The 22,798-nt window shown below is 42.1% G+C and overlaps 1 protein-coding gene across 1 annotated transcript in view; it reads left to right on the top strand.

Annotated features, from left to right (window-relative positions):
• Fshr (follicle stimulating hormone receptor) overlaps positions 1–22,798 on the top strand; it is a 158,234-nt gene that overhangs the window by 49,033 nt on the left and 86,403 nt on the right. Inside the window, 1 exon segment of the mRNA NM_001281565.1 lies at positions 12,508–12,579. Coding sequence (NP_001268494.1) covers positions 12,508–12,579 — 72 coding nt within the window.

The raw sequence follows: 22,798 nt of genomic DNA, 5'->3' as shown, positions 1-22,798 counted from the left end.
TAGGCCATCCAGAACTACCTAGTGAGACCATGTATCAATAAGTAAATACCTTTGGTTGCTTTTTAAATGATAGACTTGGCTACACCTGTATTCAGCCTGTGGGCTATTTATTCAGAACCTGCTTTGATCAAGCTCAGAATCTAGAGAAACAATGTACACTTGGTAACCACTCCATGTTCTGATGCAAAATAGACTTACTTAGCTCGGTCTCTGCTAACACTCTCCAGTCTGTATCAGAAGATACAATATTTTCAAAGATGTTTCACTTTCAAGCCCACAGAGGACTTTCAGGATGTCAACATACTTGCCATTTTTAAGGATGGCATGTGGCTGCCATCAGATGCTCATCACAAAGCCTAAGCCATTGAATAGTCATTCTTCAGATCTTATGGCACATTTATTGTCTTAGAAGTGAATTGGGGACAGGACAGCATTCTGAGCACTGGACCTGGGCTTTCCTTCAAATCAATTTTAAGTAGCTTTACATGTTTGCTCTTGTCTGCACCAGAGGTCATGGTTGACATTTGCATTCTACACGGTCACTAAAAGACAATTATTCAGCACATATACCTTCTGATTAAACGTATGAAACATCTACACATAAAACAGAAATTGATTATAAGTGCACTACGAAAGACCTGAATTTCTCTTCGGTTCATATAGCTTTTCTTCCCATCTCATTGGCAACCGTCTATCAGCCAGAGCCACGGATTCTGGAAGGAAGTTGATTCCTGGTTAATCCCCTTCTATCTGAGCAGAAGCAACCCCAAATTGACCTATATGCGACAGCTTCCTTTCATTATTCCATCTTGAGCTAAATGTTGTCAATAAAAATAACAGTTAAATCAGGTTGACATCAATTGAGGAGACCGTGGGAACTGCTCAGAGGTCAAGTGTGTTTGCCATTGAATCTTCTCTGTCTATAGGGATAGTAAAGCATTAAAGTCAAGTTGTGTTTATCCACTCTGACAGATTCCACAAAGAGAAGTCCTAAATTCTATCCAGATCCAAACCCCTGAGTTATAGCAGCACAAACTCAAGTCTGACTGGATTTGATAAAAAATGAAAACGACTCCCTAAAAATCATTTTGGGAACAGCGAGATAGCTCAGCAGGTAAAGGCACTTACCACAAGGCCTGATGACCTGAGTGCAACAAATGTCTGCAATGTTGTCCTCTGACCTCTGCGTACCTGCCCTGGCCCTCATGCCCTTGCCACACAGACTGAATAAGTAAGTGTAATTGTTTAAAAGCTGGCTATGTGAAGAATTTTCCAGTGAAGTCTTACCTTCAGTATTCTGGGGCTTCCTTTTGTATTTCAAATTCTTTAGCCTGTGAAGACTTCATTTTCCCTTTTTTATAAATTTCTATGTTTCATTACGTTTGTTAAGCACATCAGTTTACTGCATCAAAACCCCATCGGCCCTGAATCACATCCCCCATCCCTCTGCTCTGCAGACACACACAGGCTTGTAGACCTGGTTTGTAGACCTATTTGACAATCAGATTTATCACTTACTACGTGGCGTTGGTCAGTTGCCAAACAACTCTAATCTTGTGCCTCTTCATCTGTAAGTGGACACAGCTACAGTTAGCCACGTCATAAGGTAGTGTTAAGTTTTGTAATAGCTTTATGTAAACATAATGTTGAACATAGCACCTGACACTGAAAACACCAAGTTGTTGCCTTTTGTCGTCTCTACTTCTCTGCACTGTCGTTATTAGATTATGCATACATATAATGGAATTAAACTTGGTAGAAAAGGAAATGCATCCTCTTTACTAGTTTGCTCCAGAACTTTAGAAATTGTGGACCATGTGGTAGATGTTCAAAAAGAATTCAAAGTAACTGATGGTGACTATAGCATTTACCTCCCTTCTTCACATCTCTCCATCTCTGCACGTGTATATATTTACATAAGTATTAATTTTATGATATATTCATATTATAATTGTTATAATGGATACTTCTGCTTTTATACTATTATGAATTACTATCTCTATATTTTTTATGTTGCTCCATAACCATTCCTGTTCAGTTTTAAATGCTTTTCCCATCACTCTTATCTCTGACTAAAACATAAGCTCCTTGTGGCATATAATTTAGGTTTCGTGGTTGTTAATTTTTGCCACAGTGTCACAACATAGTGTCTGATATTTGAATAGAAAGGCAATAAAAGTTTGGTCAGACATTTTCCTGTTATCCTTCCTGGCTTAGTGACTTTTCTTCCACGGTGTGTTGTGCTATCTATGACAAGGAGTGGCACTGCACACCTAACACAGAATCCTTTTCACCACGACCCTGACTGCATCACCCATAAACCCAGGTCTGTTTATCAAAGGAGGTACCAACAACAAGGTGTATATGACGTCCTCGCTTACATTGCTGTGTGTTAGTCACAGCAGTGTATGAACTGAAGGTTCTTGCTGTTCCCAGGTAGTCAAGAACTGTTTAGATTGTTTAGATTGTTCCTTAAGCACATTCTAACAGAAGAGAGATCAGAGATAATGGAAGCCTGATGGAACCTATCCCCTCATGCTCCCAGTTGCTGCCAACTCCTTAACAACCCATCAGAACAGCTAGCTGACAATTCTGCATTTCATTTAAAGCAGGTATCTCAACCTAACTATGCACCCAGGGCCCCCAGCGAGCTTTTAAACTAAGAATGACTCATGGCCAAGCCCCTTCCAGGGTTGAAGCTCAGGCATAGGCAGCATATAAAACTTTCCATTGGAGGGAGGTGAAACTTTTTTTCATTAGAGGAGTCCTTGAGCAGGATTGAGAATCACCAAGTTCTGAAGGGTTCCGGCTCATTCACAACACAGCCTTCCAGACACCAGAGACCCCAAACTTGCCAGGTCCAACCTTACAGTTTACAGGTAGAACTTAGATGCCACACAGATAGAGGCAGAATAGGGCTCAGAGTTCTATGGTCTGTTTGCTTAGTTAGTTGGTTCTTTTACTTGTTTGTTTGTTTGTTTGCCTGTTACCCTTTCTCTTCACTGTGGTGCTTCTCTGTTCACAATATGCACACCATAAATGGCTTAGAAATCACACTCCCATGCAAGAAGAGAGAAGATGGCTTGTGATAGAATGCGGTGATGTGGGCAACTCTGTCACCAGTCAGTATAAACAAAGGAAAAGCAGGAAGAAGGGAAGGGCTCCAGCCTTGCTGGGAGGTTGCATGGACCAGGAGGTCAATCCACCCTTGAGGAACAGAGGTGCTGCCACCACTGGTGTCAAGTAGCACAGATGCTGAGATCAGGCCATGGAAATGGAAATGAAAGGAAAGCAGATTGGAATCAGCTGTACTGTGCTCTGCCCTGCCATCGTCCTGGCCATCACAGAAGTAACCATGTCTTCCGGCTCATTCTCCTGTTCTAAGTCCAGAACACTGTTTCCCCCACAGGGAGGGCTTTCTAGAGGGTGACGGGAGTGGGGGGGGAGGTTAAGCTTGTCATGGTGGCACAAGCCCTTAATCCCAGTGCTTGGGAGGAAGAGGCAGGTGAACTTATTTGAGTTTGAGGCCAACCTTTTTCTACATACAGTGAGTTCCAGGACAGCCAAGAGAGACCCTGTCTTAAAAAATGAATAAAACTAAAATTTTAAAAGGAGAGACTTTTATCTTTTAAAAAGGGAGAGTGTTGTGATAGCTTTCAACAACTCAGAAATCAACACAGGAGACAAAATTCCTCTTTTTCCTCTATTTTCACGTTACCAGTGGAGCTACAGGCAAACACCACTGCTATCCCACTAATGTAAACACAGTAAGAAGCCTAGTATCATCATTAACAGTAAAACTCTGGTGTTTTAATCAATGTAAACACCTTTTGTCTATCCTGCTGTACAGACTTGGGAACCAAAAACTGGAGAAGGCAGAATTGTTTTCTCTTCCTTATTTTCCTCCTCCTCCGGTTGCTATAGTTTCTGATCTCAAATGAGTTGGGCTGTGGAGGGAGAAAGATCGGAAGGAAAGGAATTCATGTATATCACCAACGGCATGGCAGTCACTCAGGGTGTGGCAGGGATCCAAATGTCAACTGTTATTCTCAGGTAGCTGCTGTTGGCCCAACAGTCTCCTGACACTGAAGACCTCCCTCAGCCTCTCCTCCAGCATCTACTGCTCACAGCCTCACATTTAGTATCAATTCTACTTTCTCAGGATGAACTTTCTCAGATGTCCCTTCTGTTGGGCCCAAGTTTCTCTTTTGGGAAAACTCATAGTTTTGCCCAATTGTCTGTGCACCTGAAATTTTCTCCCCAAATAGTCTGCCACTTTACAGGTCACAGCTGAGTCATGTTTTAGTTCCACTTTCCCTCAAGTAGCGGGAAGCACATGATAATCCCATTACGAAGCTCTCCTGCTGCCTTCCACACTTGGCCTGAACAGATTCCACACCATAAAGACAGATCAGAGAACACCCACACCCCTTCAAAGCCCTCCCTGGGAAATGCTAAAGCCTTCATCCAACCTTGAAGGCAACTGATGAACTCTTGTTGACTGGACCAATTTACATGTGTACTACAGGACATCAGCAACTATCTTGTTATTCTCGTCGGCCTGGGTTTATATAAAAATGTGATGGATTTTTGTAAAAAACAAAATATTTAAGGTGAAGGCTGAGGAGATGGCTCAGTGGGTAAGTATGCTTGCTATACAAGTGTGAAGATCTGAGTTCAAATCCCCAAACCCACATAAATCTGGACATTGTAGTATCATTGTAACCCCAGTGGTACGATGGGAGAAAGAGACAGGAGAATCCTCAGAAGTCTAGCATAGATAGCCATGAACAAGAAGAAATCTTGTATACGTGAGCTGGAACGTGAAGGCTGGCACCTGAGGTTGTCCTCTGACCTCCATATTCACATCTAGCATGTATGTCTACACTTACACGTATGTGCACACATATGCACTCTATCGTAAATCATCTATCTATCCTTCCATCTATCTATCTATATATCTATCCATCCATCTATCCATATATCCAGTTACAGACGCAAGCTACCTATTCCTGCACAGCAGGGCTCCTCCTGGTTCTAAGACTCATGGATAACAACGGAAGAAATATAACCAATTAGATACCCAAATTACCTTCACATCAGGCTGGTCATCTGCTGGGTCATGGAAAATGGTTTGTTCCGTGGCTTGTAATGTTTTTCTTTCTAATTGTATTGTTTACTTGGTTCTCTCTGCATAGTGTCCCTAAAAACATGCTCAGAGACTTAATCAGGGTGGGAGTTTGTTCGAAAAAGTATGAAGCATGAAGGCTGGTGACATTAGGAGGTCAGCTGATGACCAATTCCTTCCTTCCCCATGCATCATTTACCAAGCTGTTCTCAGTTTCATTTTTAAACTTGTGTGAAATTCAAAGAACATTGAGCCTAGTGTCATTTACACTTGGGCCATCATAAAAAAGGCAGATTTCTCAAAAAGAAGGTTGGCTGGTTTCCAGGCTGCCAGGAAGCTTCTCATGGAATCTTTTAAGCCATTCTCCTTTCAGGCAGAAAGGGAAATTAAATCAGGCCAAGGGTGAATGCTCCGCCCAAGATATGAATGACTGTGACCAGAAACAGAGTTCAGGGAAAACCTAAAGCTTCCCAACATGGGGGAGGAAGGAATGCAAAACCCACCTACCTCATTTATCACAGAAGGACACAGAGTAACATGTAACAGAGCAGTTTCTTTTCAGGAGGCATCTTGGTGAAATGTGCATGCGTCATAAATCTTTTGTGTGCATTCTGCCCCTAATAGAGGGAGGTAAATGTGCCACCCCCCACACTCCCAAGGCAGACTGGTGACATGTCTAACAGCCCTGCTCTAAAACAAACAAACAAATAGAAGATGCTTGGGAATTTCAGTCTTCCAAAGTTGTTTGTGAAATACAATATTTCATGCCTAAAGAATACAGAATGATATACAAATATCCTTCAGATCGCAGGCAGCTTTTCCAGGCCTTCAAATTGGTCACCTTTATTTGGTTCTTTGCTAAAATAAAGGATATTCTGGATACAGTGCTGAGTACTGCCTTACCTCTTGTTACAGAGATGAACTCTGTGCCGATTCTAGTACTGGCTAGCCTTTTAACAACGATAGCGGCTTTATTATTCAGATGCGGTGAAGCCAACAAGTCTGAAGACAATTCCATTGAAAAGATAGCTCCTTATACTTACAAATCCCAAGACAAGGGAAGTATACCCATATGGAGGGAAGGCACACACAGTCTCACCACAGAAGCAAGCAGAAGATGCTAGGTAGCCTGGAATCCAGGGAGAGTGGGCCCTGCTCAGCTCTGAGCCCTACCTCTGATTTCCATGGTCACACCAGAAAGGAAAGCATCACATTGGCCCTTCCTTAGGCACCCTGATCAAAAAATTAGGATATCTCTGGTTACAAGTAGTCATTGGACATTCTGATCTTCTGCAACAAGTTTTAGCCTTTATTAGATGCAAGTACCTCCTCTTCCTGTTGGAGGCCTGCTCTTTTCTGAAGGGAAACGGGAGGGGGAGTGGATATGGAGTAGAAAAAAGGTGGGGGGGGCTGAGAGGCATGGAGGGAGGGGAAACTGCAATCGGGATGTAGTATATGAAAGAATAAATTTTAAAAAAGATATTTTGGCATGGTTCATCAAATATATTTTCTATGCCTATTAAAGAAATGATGTTTTTCCTCTCTTTTAATATTACAATTTTATTTGCCAGGGTTTTCTGATATATGTCAATTTTGGAATTCTTGGAAAACCCAATTCAATAATGATTTTTTTACTTATTTAGACTGTATGTTGCATACATTACTGCCGTTATTTCAGACCGTATATTTACACTAATAAGATTTTTATCTTATTTTTCCTTCTTTGATGTTGTCCCTGCCTGGCTTTGCTACCAGGTTACACTGGCCAGACCGGACAGATTGAAGAACAACCTCTTTCACACTATGCTGCTGTCTTGAGAAGTTTCTATGAAAGTGGGGTTTCTTTTCTGCTCTAAAAAGCAGAGTACACTTCAGAAATAATATTGCTTGACCTTGATATTTGGGAGAAAGTTTTTAAACCACCAACCTGATTTGTTAGTGACTACCAAACTGTGTGGTATCGTTTTCCTAATTCTGTCTCCATGAAAAACACTCTGTGTTGTTTGATTTGGGGAAAACACCACACACACACACACACACACACACACTGACACAGATTGTATCTTGGGGAGAGGGGAGATAGGTGGGGATTGGAGAAAGGAAGGGAGGGGAGGTTGTGGTCAGGGTGTATATTGTGTGAGAGAAGAATAAAGAAAGTGAGACAATTTTAAATCAAAATATCTAAAAATATTCTTAGAGTTGTCTCATTTAAAATCTATTTTATTTGTCGTGTCTTCTCTCCACCTGTGTGTGCGTGTGTGTGCGCGTGTGCGTGTGCCCTGTGCAGCATGGACACATTTTATTTCTACTCTATTAATCTTTCTACAAAATGAGTTTCTTGTTTTGTCAGGTCTCTCTATTCTCATTTTTACTTTATTACTGTTCTTACATCTTTACATTGCTTTTCTGTTTACTCTCTCAAGATTAACTTAAATGTTGCAATATGCTTTAAAGCTATTCTGTTAGTCTCATGTTCCTTATTCCTAAAATGAAAACTTACCAACAATAAGGTTTTTATCTTTGCTCTTGACTTAGAAGCAATCTGCCAGCACCTTTGGAATTAGCTGAATATAATTAGAGTAACAAAACCATAATGAATTATCAGAAATTGTTTGTTAAAATAAATTGTGTATGATAAAATTTACAGTGTTACCAATTCAATTGTCTTCAGTAAACATTTAAACAAACATAATTACCCCTAATTGTCATTAATGCTAGTAATATGGAAATATTTTCACTTTATGTGTATTGGGGTTCAGCCTTCATGTATGTCTGTATAGCACATGTGTGCATGGTTCCTGAGGAGGCTAGAAGAGAGCATGAGATCCCCCAAAGCTAGACTATAGATAGTTGTGGACCATCAGATGCATGCTGGGAATTAAACACAAGTCCTCAGGCAGAATAGACCATGCCCTTAACTGCTGAGCCAACTCTCTATCCCCTAGAATTATGAGATTTTAAAGCCACTACACTATACCCTAAATATTGCAAAGATAATTCCTTGGCCATTTTAGCAATGAACAGAGCAAATCTTAACTTTACAACTGTAAAGTGAAGTTTCTATAAACATTAGACTTTATTGATACATATGCTTGTTGATTCACATCTGGATAAACCCATTAATAAGTTGACAGTATTGAAATTTAAATTTTTATTTTAGGAGGTGAGGGAGCATCTGGGAGGAGCTGGGGGAGGGAAGACCACAGATACATCTTATGAAAAAAATCTACAATTAAAAATAATCTCATTCTTAACTTACCAAAGACTGTAGTAGTAGTAGTGTAGTGTTTGTTATCCTGACCTGCCTTAAACATGCCTAGAACACTTACACTGACCTGTGATTGGACAAATGCTATTTAATGACAAAATGAGAAGTAGTTAATGTGGTTTAGTAAATACTTATACCCAGGAGAATAATGACAATATGTAATAACCAGGCATCTGTATCCACGGGCCAAAATCAACTTTGGACCAGAAAAATTTTTTAGTGCTAAACATATACACCTCTTGTCATGTTCCTCGAACATATAACATAACTATTTACACTGTTTTAGATATCATTGGTAATCTAAAGACGGTTTATACAATAGTATACAGAAGAACATCTAATGCTAGATATATACACTATACCATTTTACATAAAGTACTTATTTACTTGACCATTCATGGCTTTTTCTATCCTCAAGGGTGTGAGCAAACCTAAAACCAACCGCCAAATGCTACACTGTAAAATACCTATTGTTTCCTCTCCTATCCTCGTGGTTCTTGCAGGGAGCTATGACTCACTTTGAGACTCATAGTGCTAGTCAGGAAAAGATCAAAATTTGACATTAGAACCACAGTTTCTACTGGAAGCATGTTGCTTTCACATCAAGTAACACAGACAGTGAGATCAACAATTAATAAATGGGGCCTTCTGAAACTGAGAAGCTTCTGTAAGGCAAAGGACACAGTCAGCAAGACAAAAAGGCAGCCCACAGAATGGGAAAAAATATTCACTAACCCCACATCTGACAAGAGGGCTAATCTCCAAAATTTACAAAGAACTCAAGAAGCAAGTCTCCAAAACACCAAAGTATCCAATTAAAAAGTGGGCTGCAGAACTAAATAGAGAATTCTCAATAGAGGAGTCTAAAATGGCTGAGAGGAACTTGAGAAAGTGTGCAACATCCTTAGCCATCTGGGAAATGCAAATCAAAACAACTCTGAGATACCATCTCACTCCTGTCAGAATGGCTAAAATCAAAAACACCAAAGACAATTTATGCTGGAGAGGATGTGGTGAAAGGAGAACACTCCTTCATTGCTGGTGGGAGTGCCAACTGGTTCAGCCACTTTGGAAATCAGTATGGAGATTCCCCAGAAAAATGGGAATAAACCTACCACAGCTTAACTATTTGTATTGTGATTTGTTATATTACCCAAATCTTTTATAATTATAATTTCTCCTTTGACCCATGTATGATTTAATGGGTCAATTAATATTAAAATTTAATATTTTGCTTTTTGTTTTGATTTTGCATATGGGTATATGTGTGTTGAAGTAAAGGAGTTAATTATCTTACTACTGATTTCTAAGTGACTTAGTAATTGCATTATTGCCAAAGATGGTTATTTGTTTTTACACTAATTTGCTTTGTGACTTAGTTCAGAGTCAATATTTTTTAGCATTACTTAGTGACTTGGTAAGTTTTCTGGTCATTACAAATTGCCACCGAGTCAATGAAGGGTATTAATTTTTTATTCTCTCTTATGCGTGTGTGTGTGTGTGTGTGTGTGTGTGTGCGCGCGTGCACGTGCCAGTCTGTCTGTGTGTCTTCCTACTAAGCTAAATGATAAGATGCTAAAAGATTTTCAGTGTCTAATTAAATTTACCCACAAGTATCTTTATTTTACATCCATATTTGAATGGTAATTTTCTAGTCATAAAATTCTAAATTGGCAATTACTTTTCTCTAATAGTTTTGAAGATACTTTCACAAACTTTTCTACTTTTTTCCCTTTGAAGATATTTTGTCTTTTTCTCTCTGTGTGCTTTAAGAATATTTTCTCTTAATAGATCCACAGTTTTCATTCTCAGATCTCTAGCAATGAAATTTGGTTCCTTTTTCTGGGACAGTGTGAGATTTCTGAATCTGAAGATTTATAGCTTTCACAAATTATGGGGCTTTTCTGGGTGCTATTTCATTGAAAATTGGCTGGTCTCTGTTATCTGTTCATTTCTTTCTGGAATGCACATAAGATAAAGAAAAAAGAATGAATAGGAGCGGGGATCCAGGGACAGGAAGAGAGAGCAGAAGAGGGAGGGTGGGAAAAGAGAAGAGGGAGAGAGAGAGGAAAAGAGGGAGGGAGTGAAAGCCTTCGAGTTTACCCTCTGTTACCTGGCAGACCAGTTTGGCATCCATATACAAATTCCTTGGTTACCAATCTGGAAATCACACCTCTCTTCAAATTCTGGTTTGCACTCACCATTGCTCAGAATAACATCTGGGATTCAGTTTCTTGCTTTAGACTTTTGAGAATTTTTTTGACACTTCTGTACAAGCACAGCCACACATGTTAAGATGATCCTTGTTATGATTTATTTAAGACTTCTGTAGAAAATGAACGTTGATCTTTTTTTAAAAACTGCTTTAAATTTAAAATTCCATAAAAATAGGTTCAAAAGTGAGAGTGTAAAATCCATCGTGAACTGACATAGTTTCCATTCCACTATATAAAAGTTGGGGTCTGCTGTGTGAGTTGTTTTTTGTTTTGGTTTTTCTCCAAGTTTTTATAATAAAGTTGACAGATTTAAAAAAATCTTAATTGTGTTAATAACTTTGAACCACTTAAGGCAGGCATGGTCCTTGGAACGTTCAGAAAACAAGCCCATTACTGGTGCTGCAGAAGTTGAATTAGAAACAGAAGAGTTGGTCCCGTGGAGCAAAGCACCATGATGGTGCTCTCCCATGGTTCCTTATCACAGGGCAGGAGCTTGATAGCTCAGCTCAAGCAAAGGGAGCTAAAAGGCCTGTGTGCCCTCATTGCAGCCACAGAACACCTGAAAATTCCAGCCTGTGAGCAGAAGGGTTAGCAGACACTGAGCCTGGAGCATCCCATAGACATGCATCGCTTCGCTCTCCTGTCGGGAACTAGTGGTCTAAAACCCGGTCTCAGAGAGCTGTGATGTGCCAGGGACCCGACTAGGTGACAACGCAGAAGGCAGCCTTTGCCCTTGTGGGACTCTCACGCTACAAGGGGAAGAAGCAATTATGTGAACAGGCAGACAAGACAGAAGAATGTGCAACATGCCAGAAGGACCATGATGAAAATTTTAAACGGGAATGGGCACCAGGGGACATGTCAGGGGGATAGACTGTCATTCTACATAGAGAGGGCAGGAAAAACCTAGTGGGGAAAGTGGATTTTGAGAGAATGGGAGATAAGGGGGCAATCTGAGACACGACAGGATGATGAACCTGAAAATATTACTTAAAACATGCATTGCAAGCTCTTGCTATTAATTAAACTGTTTGTCAAGATTTGGAGGGGTGGGACAGGAGGCTAGAGGAGCTAGGGAACGGAGGGCAGGAAGCTCCTGTGGGGTTCTGAATGCCACTGTAAACAATTTGGGTTTTTCCCTGAGAGAGGAGAGGAGCAGGACCCTATGGGAATTGTTTTGTAGCAAGGGCGGAACAGATATTTCAGACAAAAGGGCTGTCAAAAAGCTAGAAGTGGCTGTGGCGAAGAGAAGACTTCGAGAGCAGGGAAAACGATGTTTTTTATATCGATGGTGGCATTCAGCAGAGGAGAGGACACAGAAGCATGAAACGCATGAAGGAAGGGGAAATCTGCAGTAGTCGTTTTCTAGAAGAGAGGTGAAGCAGAGGAATGTGGCTGGGAGGACTCTTCTTAGGCAGGGTGCTTGACAGCTCACCTGCCTGTGGTACCAGGAGGACTGCCAGGCAGGTGAGCTCACTGCAGTGAATATCTGAGAGCAGCAGGAAGCTTTCTCCTCATTACATCACCACCCTGCCCCAGGAATGGGATGCAAGGGCAGAGGGCAGAGTGCTGGTGGCTGATGAAGGGAAATAGAAGGGTCCCGTGGCTGATAGGCAGGCCCTGGCTATGACCCTTGTTCATCTCTGCTACCCTGTGTTTCTTGAGATACAATGGGAAGAATCCGACCCACCTTAAATTCATCTCACCATACAAACAGAACCTGGGCTAGCAGGTTTCTGAGAGGAAGGGAACAGTGCGGACCCTTATTCTCAGGACAGGCACCCTATGCATGTCGGCTGTTAGCTGATATGACAATATTCATCAATAAATACATCAAGCACTCGGTTGCTTGTGATTGGGCAGATCATGATGCTTATTATTCGCTCTCTTTTCAGGAGGTTTGTGCTCACCAAGCTTCGAGTCATCCCACAAGGATCATTTTCCGGATTTAAGGACCTGGAGAAAATGTAGGTACATGATGTCACTGTGCGACTGCCTCGCATGGGTCAGCAGCAGTGACCTTGGGTCCCGTCTAACATGATGTTCTATCCTTATCAGGGGTCCCTCATGTATAGATTCAACAAAGCATGAATTGAGCATATTTGGAAAGAAAAATTTCTGGTGTGTGTTGTGTGTGTGTGCAATTATTGTTGTTATTCCATAACTGATACAATATTACAACTATTTACATAGGTTTGCATTGCAGTATGCATGAATATATGAGAAGATTATGAATGTTGTATACAGGTCCTACAGTGCTGTGTGTTAAGTCCTGAGCACCTATAGATAAGGTGGTTAGGAACACATCCTAGAAGTTCTATTCCATAGGAAAGACTGCACTTAGAAGTCACCTGATGCATCTTGTGTATGTCTTCCCCTTTTTATCTTTTCCTATCATGCTTCCTACCAATGAGGTTTAGGAAAAACTGCTAATTCCAGTGTAACAGTCACAATAAGCATTTCATCACTCTTGTGTGTTTTCGTTGAATGATTTACTTTCCAGAGCCCTTCGACTAGAAATCTCATAAAAGACATCATTTTTTTCTGCTCACAGCCTTTTTCTTTCAAAGAGATGCTCCTACTAGCTCTGGTTAGCTTTGAATCAACAGCAAGGCCTAACATCTGTGTCCTCAGCTTTCCCAAGTCATACACGCAAGCAATAGTCACTGATACGTAAATGTTTGAATGGATTGAGAACATTTGCAGGGCTGGCCGAGAAGTCTCCTTTGCTATAGCAAGCACCACCTTTTTTATTGATGTGGTTTAATTTTGAATGGGCTCCAAATGGAGTTTTCTCAAAGTGGGGTGTAGCAGTAAACCCAGAGTGAATGCTCTCACACCACAAGTAATATGCCATTTGTTTGATGGCCTTTGACTCCCCTCCTAGGATTTTAGAAGGGACAAAGCCAGAGTTCAGAACTTGCATGTTAGTAAGTACAGTCATAGATGCACTAAGTATGTAGAAAAAGAAATATTTTTATGGCAATAGGCTGGAAGCCACCCTACAGCTCCTGCATTTCTTCTGGGAGCTGTGGGATTTTTCCACTCAGTTTTTCCCCTTCCCATTAAGAATATTTCTTTCTGATAACTAGGGAAGAGAGAAAGTGATCTATTCACTAAAGGAGCACAAAGCAGGGAGGAAAGCAACGTGCTTCTGAATTTAAACCGTTTGCTTGCAAGACAGTGGTCAGAGTCCTGGTTGACTGCTAGCTTCCATATAAACTGACTACATCACCTTGAAATTGCCTTTAAGGTCTTTGCTTCCTCCCCTGTGTTGGAGAAAGAGACCTTCATTGTCCTGTTAAAATGTCTGTCTTCCAATGTTTGCACCTGGTAAAGATATTCAACACAGGGCAGCCTCGCATCTGAACAGAGTTTACCACAAACACCACAGAGTTGGGGAGATTTGGGCTAAGGAATGTTCCATGGTAGATTAGCCAATGTCCTGCCAATGATGTGACATATACTAGATGACTCCTGGGTCCCCCAGACATCCTTCTACTTGCATGGAGACAACTATTACAAACAATTCACCTTATAAAATCCCATCTGCCAAATATGGCTGGCCCCTCACAGGACACTCAGCATCAGAGGAGACCACTGTATGGTCAAACTTCCCTCAAAGCCAGCCGCTAACAACGACGCAAACAAGAAGGCAGCTGGATTGGTAACGCAGTGTCTCCACACACAGAACATCCATCCGTTCCTGCCACATGCTTTTATCAGTTAGCTGAGCTGATGCAGTGAGACATAAAGAGAGACTATGCTTAGCTTTAACTCGGGAAACCGCCTGGCCCTGGTAGTCTCTAGGGTCATCCTCCTCCCATCGTCTCTCACCCTGTTTTTGTCACTGCTAAGCTTCTATATCCATTCTTTTCACCTGGGTTCTTCCTTCAGTTTTTAACCCATTTCCTACAAGCAGTAAACACTGGCTTCACCTTCCATGCCTCCCTCTCCCTGCATCTCTTTAATTCAATCTGCATAGGACCAAGTTTCACTCCTACCCTTACTAGAAGGAGAAAAAGGAAGCACTTTCTCTCAGATGCCCCCTTCCCACCATGCATTTTCCTCTCCTTCCGTGATAAACACCACTGAAAGGATGCCCTCCCCCATCCCACCCCACCCCACCCCCGCTCCTGCCCTCCCCCACCTTCCTGCCTCCCCCCTGCCCCCCTCGCTTTCAGTCACCTCTTCACCTGCACCCACTTTCGATTTGGCTACAAATTCTTCAGAGCTGTCTAATTATTCAATCAAAGGTCTCAGACAACAGCTGTAATTGCCAGATCTAATGACTTTGGGGGAGGATGGGGGAAAGTGATGACTGTAACAGGCTTCATTTAGTACCTGGCACACGGTGAAGTCCTCAATGAATGCTAACTACAGTGATAATTGTTGCAATGAGGATGCTAATAAGAAACTCCTGCCAGGATAACTCCTGCTACCTTGCAAGTCTCAGTTCTCCTCCAGAAACCTTCCCCAACCACAGGGGCCACAGAGACTCTGCTCTTCTTCTCAGTACTAATTTTCTTTGTTTACCCAAACGATCAGAGTCCCTGCTACCCAACCCACCCTCGCAGCAACTCACCATGGGTTTTGTTTGTAGGTCTTTTATGCCTCACACTAAGCGCCTGTGGTTGGGAGAGATATTTCCAGCTCTAAAGATGAGCTCCTAACTGAGGTGGCAGGCAGTTTGAATGCCATGTCTCTTAGAGTCAATGGCTATTAGAGATTGGTTCCGTAATTCCGGCAAGTCGTGGATCTCCAGGCTTTTGTGAGATTGAGCAATGTAAAGGTCAGCCCTTTCTTCAGGAATAGAACTCCACAATAAAGTCAAGCCAGAACAGTTGTCACCATCTGTCCACTAGGGGTGTTGATGAGGATGAAAGACACTTAGCAGAAGGGAAGCCTCAGAGAGAGCCGCAGTCCTAAGGACACTAGAACCAGAATAAAGCTGTTTCTAAAATCACTCTTCCTCTCTGGCCATCAAGTTCAATGAACCACAAAATCCCCTTCTTTTCCTTAAGCCTGCTGGGAGTTTATTTTCTTCTACCTCCCAGAACAGAAAAGAGTCTAACAAATGTTTGTATCCCTGGTCTTGCACATAGCTTCTTATGGATGTTTTATCTGGGACTGTATTTAAATTTTGACCATATAATTACCTATGTCAATGTAGTCTCATGCCCATCTTCCCATCTGCTCATTCACTACTGACCATAACCATTTATATGTTTTAGTACATTCTGATCATGTTTAGAAGTCTTTTCTTGCCACCCTATAATGACTATCTTTGTTCACTGACTATATTTGTTCACTCTTTTGGGGGAAGGGTTCTCAAAAGAGGGTTTCTCTGTGTAGTCCCAGCTGTCCTGGAACTCACTCTGTAGACCAGGCTGGCCTCAAACTCACAGAGATCCACCTGCCTCTGCCTCTCCAGTGCTGTTATTAAAGGCGTGCACCACCGACAACTGGCTATGTTTACTCATTTTTATGTCTGTACTTACTATATATTAATTGTATGTACCTGGCTTTCTGAGGCACCATGAACTCAATACTGTGTAAAGAAAAACAGACCCTTGTGCTTGTGAAATTCAGATTCCAATAGTATTGTTAGAAATTAAATGTCACATAAGTAAATGTAAAATTGCATGGTGATAGTCACTACAGAGACTAGTGATTGAAGACTACATTGGTGGAGTGTTTATGGTGGTAGTTCTTCCCTGCTGGAAGGTTAAGGAGAGTCTTTCTGGGGGTATGACATGGGTGTGGAAATCTACAGGAGAAGGAGTGGCCAGCTAAATGACAGTGACAGCCTAGAAAGGGTATGCTCCTGCACCAAAGTCTCACGGTGAGCTCTATGACACAGTTCAATGTGTTGAGAGAATGGGGGTTGACAAAGCCAAGAATAGCAAGCAAAATGCTTACCTCTTCAAAGCAGACCTGTCTCCTGTGTCAAGGGGTCATGTCACTATATGAAGATACTGTTAAGGCAAAACATTGGGTGGGATAAAGGAGGGATGTATGTATGTATAAGGGCAAGTGTGAGAGATGAAACAAGTAGATATTAATTCAAGAAACTCTTGCTCTGGTTGCTGTGCTGTGATGAGTGACAGAAAGCATATCAGTGGACAGTACCAGCACGGGAGAAAACTCTATGTTGTTAAGAGCTATGGGTTTCCATCTCTCTTGCCTGTCACACTGGCCGTAGGTCTCACCATCAGTGCTATTCTGTGGGTTAGGAATCGGGTCTACAGAGATCAGACTTTCTGCCCAAGGTAACAGTGAAGGAGCCAAAAAGGATACTCCAGAGTGGAACATGCTTTGTCCTCTTGGACTTAACTAGATTGCTCAGATTCTAAAACCACACATCTTCATTTCCTTCACCCCTTACGCCCACCCCGATGCTGTATGTGCATTAAAGTATCTATCAGCTATAAAAGTGTCAATGATACCTCCTCATTCATAATATTTCCCAGAATCTTAAACCTCCCATCTCTGTCTCTTGAACACTGATGGACTCGCATCTTTATCACTTCCTCCTTAAGATTACAAAAGGTCTAAGCCTTTTCCCATCCAAAAAGAAAGGAAAATTGGGTACACATCCTAACCCTTGAAGATGAGTCTTCCTGGTTCATTAATCCAGTTCTGTTTTTGTGAACAGTTAGCGGGAGAGTCTCCTGGGTAAAACAGAAGCTTCTCCATTAAAGATGAGAGGACCACTGCTCATGCTCCAGCCTTTATCAGCATCCTTATCTCAGGCCTCCCAACTCTTCCTTGCTTTGGGACTTGCTGGGAGAAAACGGAAATCATTAAGCTCTCCGAGATGTGATGTGGCTTTGCAAAGTGCACTGTAAACTGTTTACATTGTCTTTAATTACTTCGGAGCCATATGTCAGCTTGGTATAAAGTGTGAAGATTGTGCTGAATAGAGTGGGGAGAGTAGGTGACAATGTGGTGATTTATGGTAACCAGAAAAATTATGTATGGAAATGAGTACAATTTAAAAACACATCTATGTGCTATTATAACACTGGAGGAGGGGAAGAAAAGCCAGTTTATAACAAAATACCTTTGAAAATAGGAGTGTGATGAATATGTAAATAAGACCAATCAACATCAGCTGAGATATGGTATATGCAGATGAGGCGGCAGCGAGCCAAAAAGCAAAACAGCTCCCAAACCATAAATATGAGCCATATAAAATTCATTTGAAATATTCATGATAACATAAGGACAAGAAATATAATCAAGTGATTTGTTTGCATATAAAAAACAAGAACACTGGCCTGACACTGCAGCCTCCACCTCTAGATCCTGGGCCTGGGGGGAGTTGATTTAATGGAGGGAATTTAGAGTGAGCACTGTTGCAAGTACACTAAACAAAGATGAGGCTCCTCCTGTTCTCCGGACAGGTGAAAAGAAGGGAAGCAAATCAGGAAACTGCAGCAGTGATGGCGACTGAGTTCCATCTCTTTGCCCTCTTTGACCTTTCCTTGCAAGGGTCCTTGAGGCCCATCCAACCCCAGACATTTACAATTCTTAGAATTAATGAAGAAAAGTTTACCAAGAAAGAGGGAGAATGGCATGTCCGTAAGTGTCTGTGGAAAATGAGAGGTCACTGTGACCTGGGTAGACTCCAGATGGGGAGAGGGTCCAGTGTCTCTAGGATGACTCCAGATGGGGAGAGGGTCCAGTGTCTCTAGGATGACTCCAGGTGGGCAGAGGGTCCAGTGCCTCTAGGATGACTCCAGATGGGCAGAGGGTCAAGTGTCTCTAGGATGACTCCAGGTGGGCAGAGGGTCCAGTGTCTCTAGGATGACTCCAGATGGGCAGAGGGTCCAGTGTCTCTAGGATGACTCCAGATGGGGAGAGGGTCCAGTGTCTCTAGGATGACTCCAGGTAGGCAGAGGGTCCAGTGCCTCTAGGATGACTCCAGATGGGCAGAGGGTCCAGTGTCTCTAGGATGACTCCAGATGGGGAGAGGGTCCAGTGCCTCTAGGATGACTCCAGATGGGCAGAGGGTCCAGTGTCTCTAGGATGACTCCAGATGGGGAGAGGGTCCAGTGTCTCTAGGATGACTCCAGGTGGGCAGAGGGTCCAGTGTCTCTAGGATGACTCCAGATGGGGAGAGGGTCCAGTGCCTCTAGGATGACTCCAGATGGGCAGAGGGTCCAGTGTCTCTAGGATGACTCCAGATGGGCAGAGGGTCCAGTGCCTCTAGGATGACTCCAGATGGGGAGAGGGTCCAGTGCCTCTAGGATGACTCCAGATGGGCAGAGGGTCCAGTGTCTCTAGGATGACTCCAGATGGGGAGAGGGGTCCAGTGTCTCTAGGATGACTCCAGCGCCTCTAGGATGCCGGTCACATTTTTCCACCACCACCACCCCTTGGAGCTTTGGAAATCCACATATCTGGATATTTAGAAATGATTTTGATTCCACTTTCTATGACAGATACAAACGGTAGCCCTTGTAATGCTTCCTTAGGATGCTAATGTACCTCCATAATAGTTACAGCCATATAATAAATTCTAATTAATAATTAAAAGGCAGTATTGCATTGGCAAACACTATTTTGCATTTTTACCACATTTGTCTTATTGCGTATGTATATTCATGTAGGTGCACAGAAGCCATGCACAAATGTGGAGTTCACAAAACTGGCCCAGTGGCTTGAACTCATGAGGTTGTCAGGATGGGTGACAAGTACCCTTACTCACCCAGTCACATCATAAGTACTGCAACCATCATTTTACAGAATTACTCTATAAAGTAATAGAACTCAGGGGAATGGGATGCTGTTGGACCTTCCTTTGGTGTCGTATGTAACTTATTAGTGGAGAGGGCTTCTGTTCCCGCATATCTGTACCCTCAGGAACCAAGCCCCAAATGGTTTTGTGAGAGACAGCTTCAGAGCGAGGGAAACCTCTCCTTGGAGGGCTACTCTCTCCAGCTCTACTGCACCAACTCCCTCCCACTGAGAGTAACTTAGGTCTAAGAATTTGCACACTGGGAGTTGCCTGGTAAGTTACAAATGAGCTAAGTGGTTGGGAAAAATAAGAGTGGGATCCATTAAGTTGTCATGATTAAATCAGGTCAAGATGAGTTACTGTTAAGAAAATGAGTCCCTATGTCATTTCTGTTCTGCGTAAATGTTCTGAAAATAGGTATTTTCGTTGTATTTATTGCTTCAACCAAGAATGCAGATGCTCTCTCCTTGCCACTTTTCCTGTTCTTGTGGTCTAGACTTTCCCATAAGTTGCCTTGTGTTCAGCTGTTTCTAAGAGGGTCCTTTAAAATTTACTCCCACAGCGTCTTTTTAGCAGCCACGTTCGGGGGGGCAATAATTTATTAGCTTTGTGTTCCTATCCATGGGGGGTTTCTGTTTTCTTTGCTTTTATTTCTTCTAGATATTGGCCTAGAATGAGTGAATCTGGAAGGGAAAACAGGATTCCTAAAATATATGATTTTGGAGATAATCCCTGTTCTCTTTCATTACAACTCTCCACACTTCGGTCACTTATACATCATCTGTCAGGCCTGTGTGGGAAGTCCTGCAATGGGAAGGCTTATATTGGAGAATGGTAGAGGTGAGAACCCCACCGTAGACTATGTGGGTCGTACACCTCCCCTTGGGAAAGCACCATTCCCTTAATCGCTGCATCTTCCACCCCGAGATCTCTGGCCTCCTTTGTCATTTCATTCTCCTACACATTCGTGATCTAGTGATTCCTTCTTGGCATCTTGCGTTCAGCAGCTAAGACTTCTAAGTGGCAAGACTTGACAGATACTTCTCCAGGCATCTTGGGCTAGTCAGAAAGCACAGTCATCCTCTATTCTCTAATCAACAGGTGAGAAATCTCAAGCTTTTAAGATTTCTGATTCAGAATGCTTTGCTCTTCTGACCTTTCTCAGTAATGTGGGATGCGGGAGAGACTTTCAAACGACACTCACAGATACACAAGCAGATGAACCAGCCTCCGTTTCTTCCCTGTCAGTGGCATTTGCCCAGAAAGGTGCAGTTAAGGCAGCATGATGCTCTAGGTCATAATATCCTCATAGCTTGGCTCTTGAGACTCTTGATAGTTATTTTTTAATAGGATAGTATTAAAATAAAGAAGATGCGATCTAAAGGCAAGCTCAATCGATGCACAAACTATTTATTTTTATTTCCTCGTTTAGCCCATGTCCATCACAGCAGCATCCATCTGGGGCCTTTATGACTTAATAAGATACTTTAAAGAGTAAAAGACGGGCATGGACTCTGGGCCCACTTACCTGCCCACCCCTCAGCAAATAAACTATCTGAATCTAACACTTCATAACCTCCCCTGCAGTACTCAGATTCACCTGGGCAGCCCACACAGAAATCAAATGACCAGGGATGCGGTTTTATAGCTCAGTCCACCTCAGAAAAAAATGCACAAGAATGAGAGATAAATACTGGAGGAATCTATGTGAATATAGTGGAAGTGGACCACTCCAGTGACTATGAAGCTCTAACGAGAGTCTGTGCCTTGAGATAGTGATGGTCTATACCAAATGTTTTGCAAACATGTAATTTGTACTTGGATGTGAGGGTGCTTTGCTAAATTAAAAGTGCGTGCAAATGCAAAGAGAAATGACAGCACATGTGCTCTGTAGTCTTAGTGGTGTCTCAGTCCAGCCGTGCATGTATCCATCTTCTGCCCTTCCCAAACTTCTCCAAAGCACGTAGGATGGATCTGGGTTCCATAGAATGAGAATAATAGGCACTTTGTCATCCTTACATCTTGGTTCCTTGTTCAACCTTACAGAGCTGCACACACACACACACACACACAAACACACATGCACACATATACAAATACACAAACATTATACAAACACCATACACACACATACAAACAAACACACACATGCAAACACACATACACACACATAAACACACACATGCTTTAGTTTGGTTTTGTTTTAAGAAGAAAACCACTTTAGAGCTTGTTTTATCCCAAATATTTCACCAGCCACAGTAAAATGTGATCAATATATTTAAAGTGATACTATATGTATATAATTTAAAAGTGATATTAGATGTGATATATCTGAATATATACTATGAGTGATTATCACAATCACACTCATTTTGTAAGTAAGGCCCTCCATTGTTTTTCTTCTTAAATTTTTCTCTCGGTAAAGAAAAGCAGCCTGAAGAATTTAATGACCCTGAAAGCCTAAGTGGCTCCTCATTAATTCCTCTAAGATAATTTGCCTTTGAAATAAAAAGAAAAAGGAAAAAGCGTGGGACATAGCCACTCTGAAGGACTGAACTACTAGTTATAGGATCCGTGTCTGTGGGACAACATTTTTAGACTGACCGTCCACCCATGTGTGAATTTACATATGGGGAAAGTACATTGTTCCCATGATCATGCTTAGTGCTCTCATGACTCACTCCATCAAAAATGGGCAGAAGCGGTACCCAACAGCCTGTTGTCAGTCTTCACATGGTTGTTTAAAACTGTAGCCTCACCCCTTCCCTTAAATCCCCTTAGGTGTTGTCTTTGTGTGACATGTATCACTCATTGAAATCAAGTGCAGTGTGACTTCTTTATTTAGTAAAACAAGGGTTCACTGGTGGTGGGGGGGTGTAGGTAGTGTATTTAATGCAGTATCAACCCCTATAACAAACACATACTCTGCATAGGGAGTGAGCCTCTTACTAACTCCATGGAAGGAAGGTCAATTCAGAGATCACTGGTTGAGGTTCTTTAAAGGATTTATAGACTCCTGTCGAATGCTCAAGACAAGTACAGGGTGATGGATGACATCACTAATCCATCAAGTAATTCATCCGGGTTCATGAAGTGAATGATGGCGACTTCCATCACTCCCTGTGCATCTGTGGGGATGAGGCTTGTAAGGTGGATCTTCAAGCTGTATGTACCTGCTTCTGATTAGCATGTGTTCTGTGTGTTCGCTCTGTCCTACTTGCAAGCAACTCTCAGCGAAACCATGTGCACCAGGTGAATAATCCACCAATCAGGCAACAATTCAACAAAATCCTCTTAAACCCCAAGCAATTTCAATACATTAGATAGTTATTTGACAAGGCTAACATGCCAGCCACTCACTGCTGGCTGCTACAGGCAATGTGTAGTCCCTGATTCCCAGGAGTCACCCCAGAACTGAACAACAATGACAAAAAAACAGT

Source organism: Mesocricetus auratus, unplaced genomic scaffold, assembly GCF_017639785.1.
Source record: "Mesocricetus auratus isolate SY011 unplaced genomic scaffold, BCM_Maur_2.0 Super-Scaffold_100676, whole genome shotgun sequence".
Classification (NCBI taxonomy): domain Eukaryota; kingdom Metazoa; phylum Chordata; class Mammalia; order Rodentia; family Cricetidae; genus Mesocricetus; species Mesocricetus auratus.
This window is presented reverse-complemented; position numbering and strand designations above follow the sequence as displayed.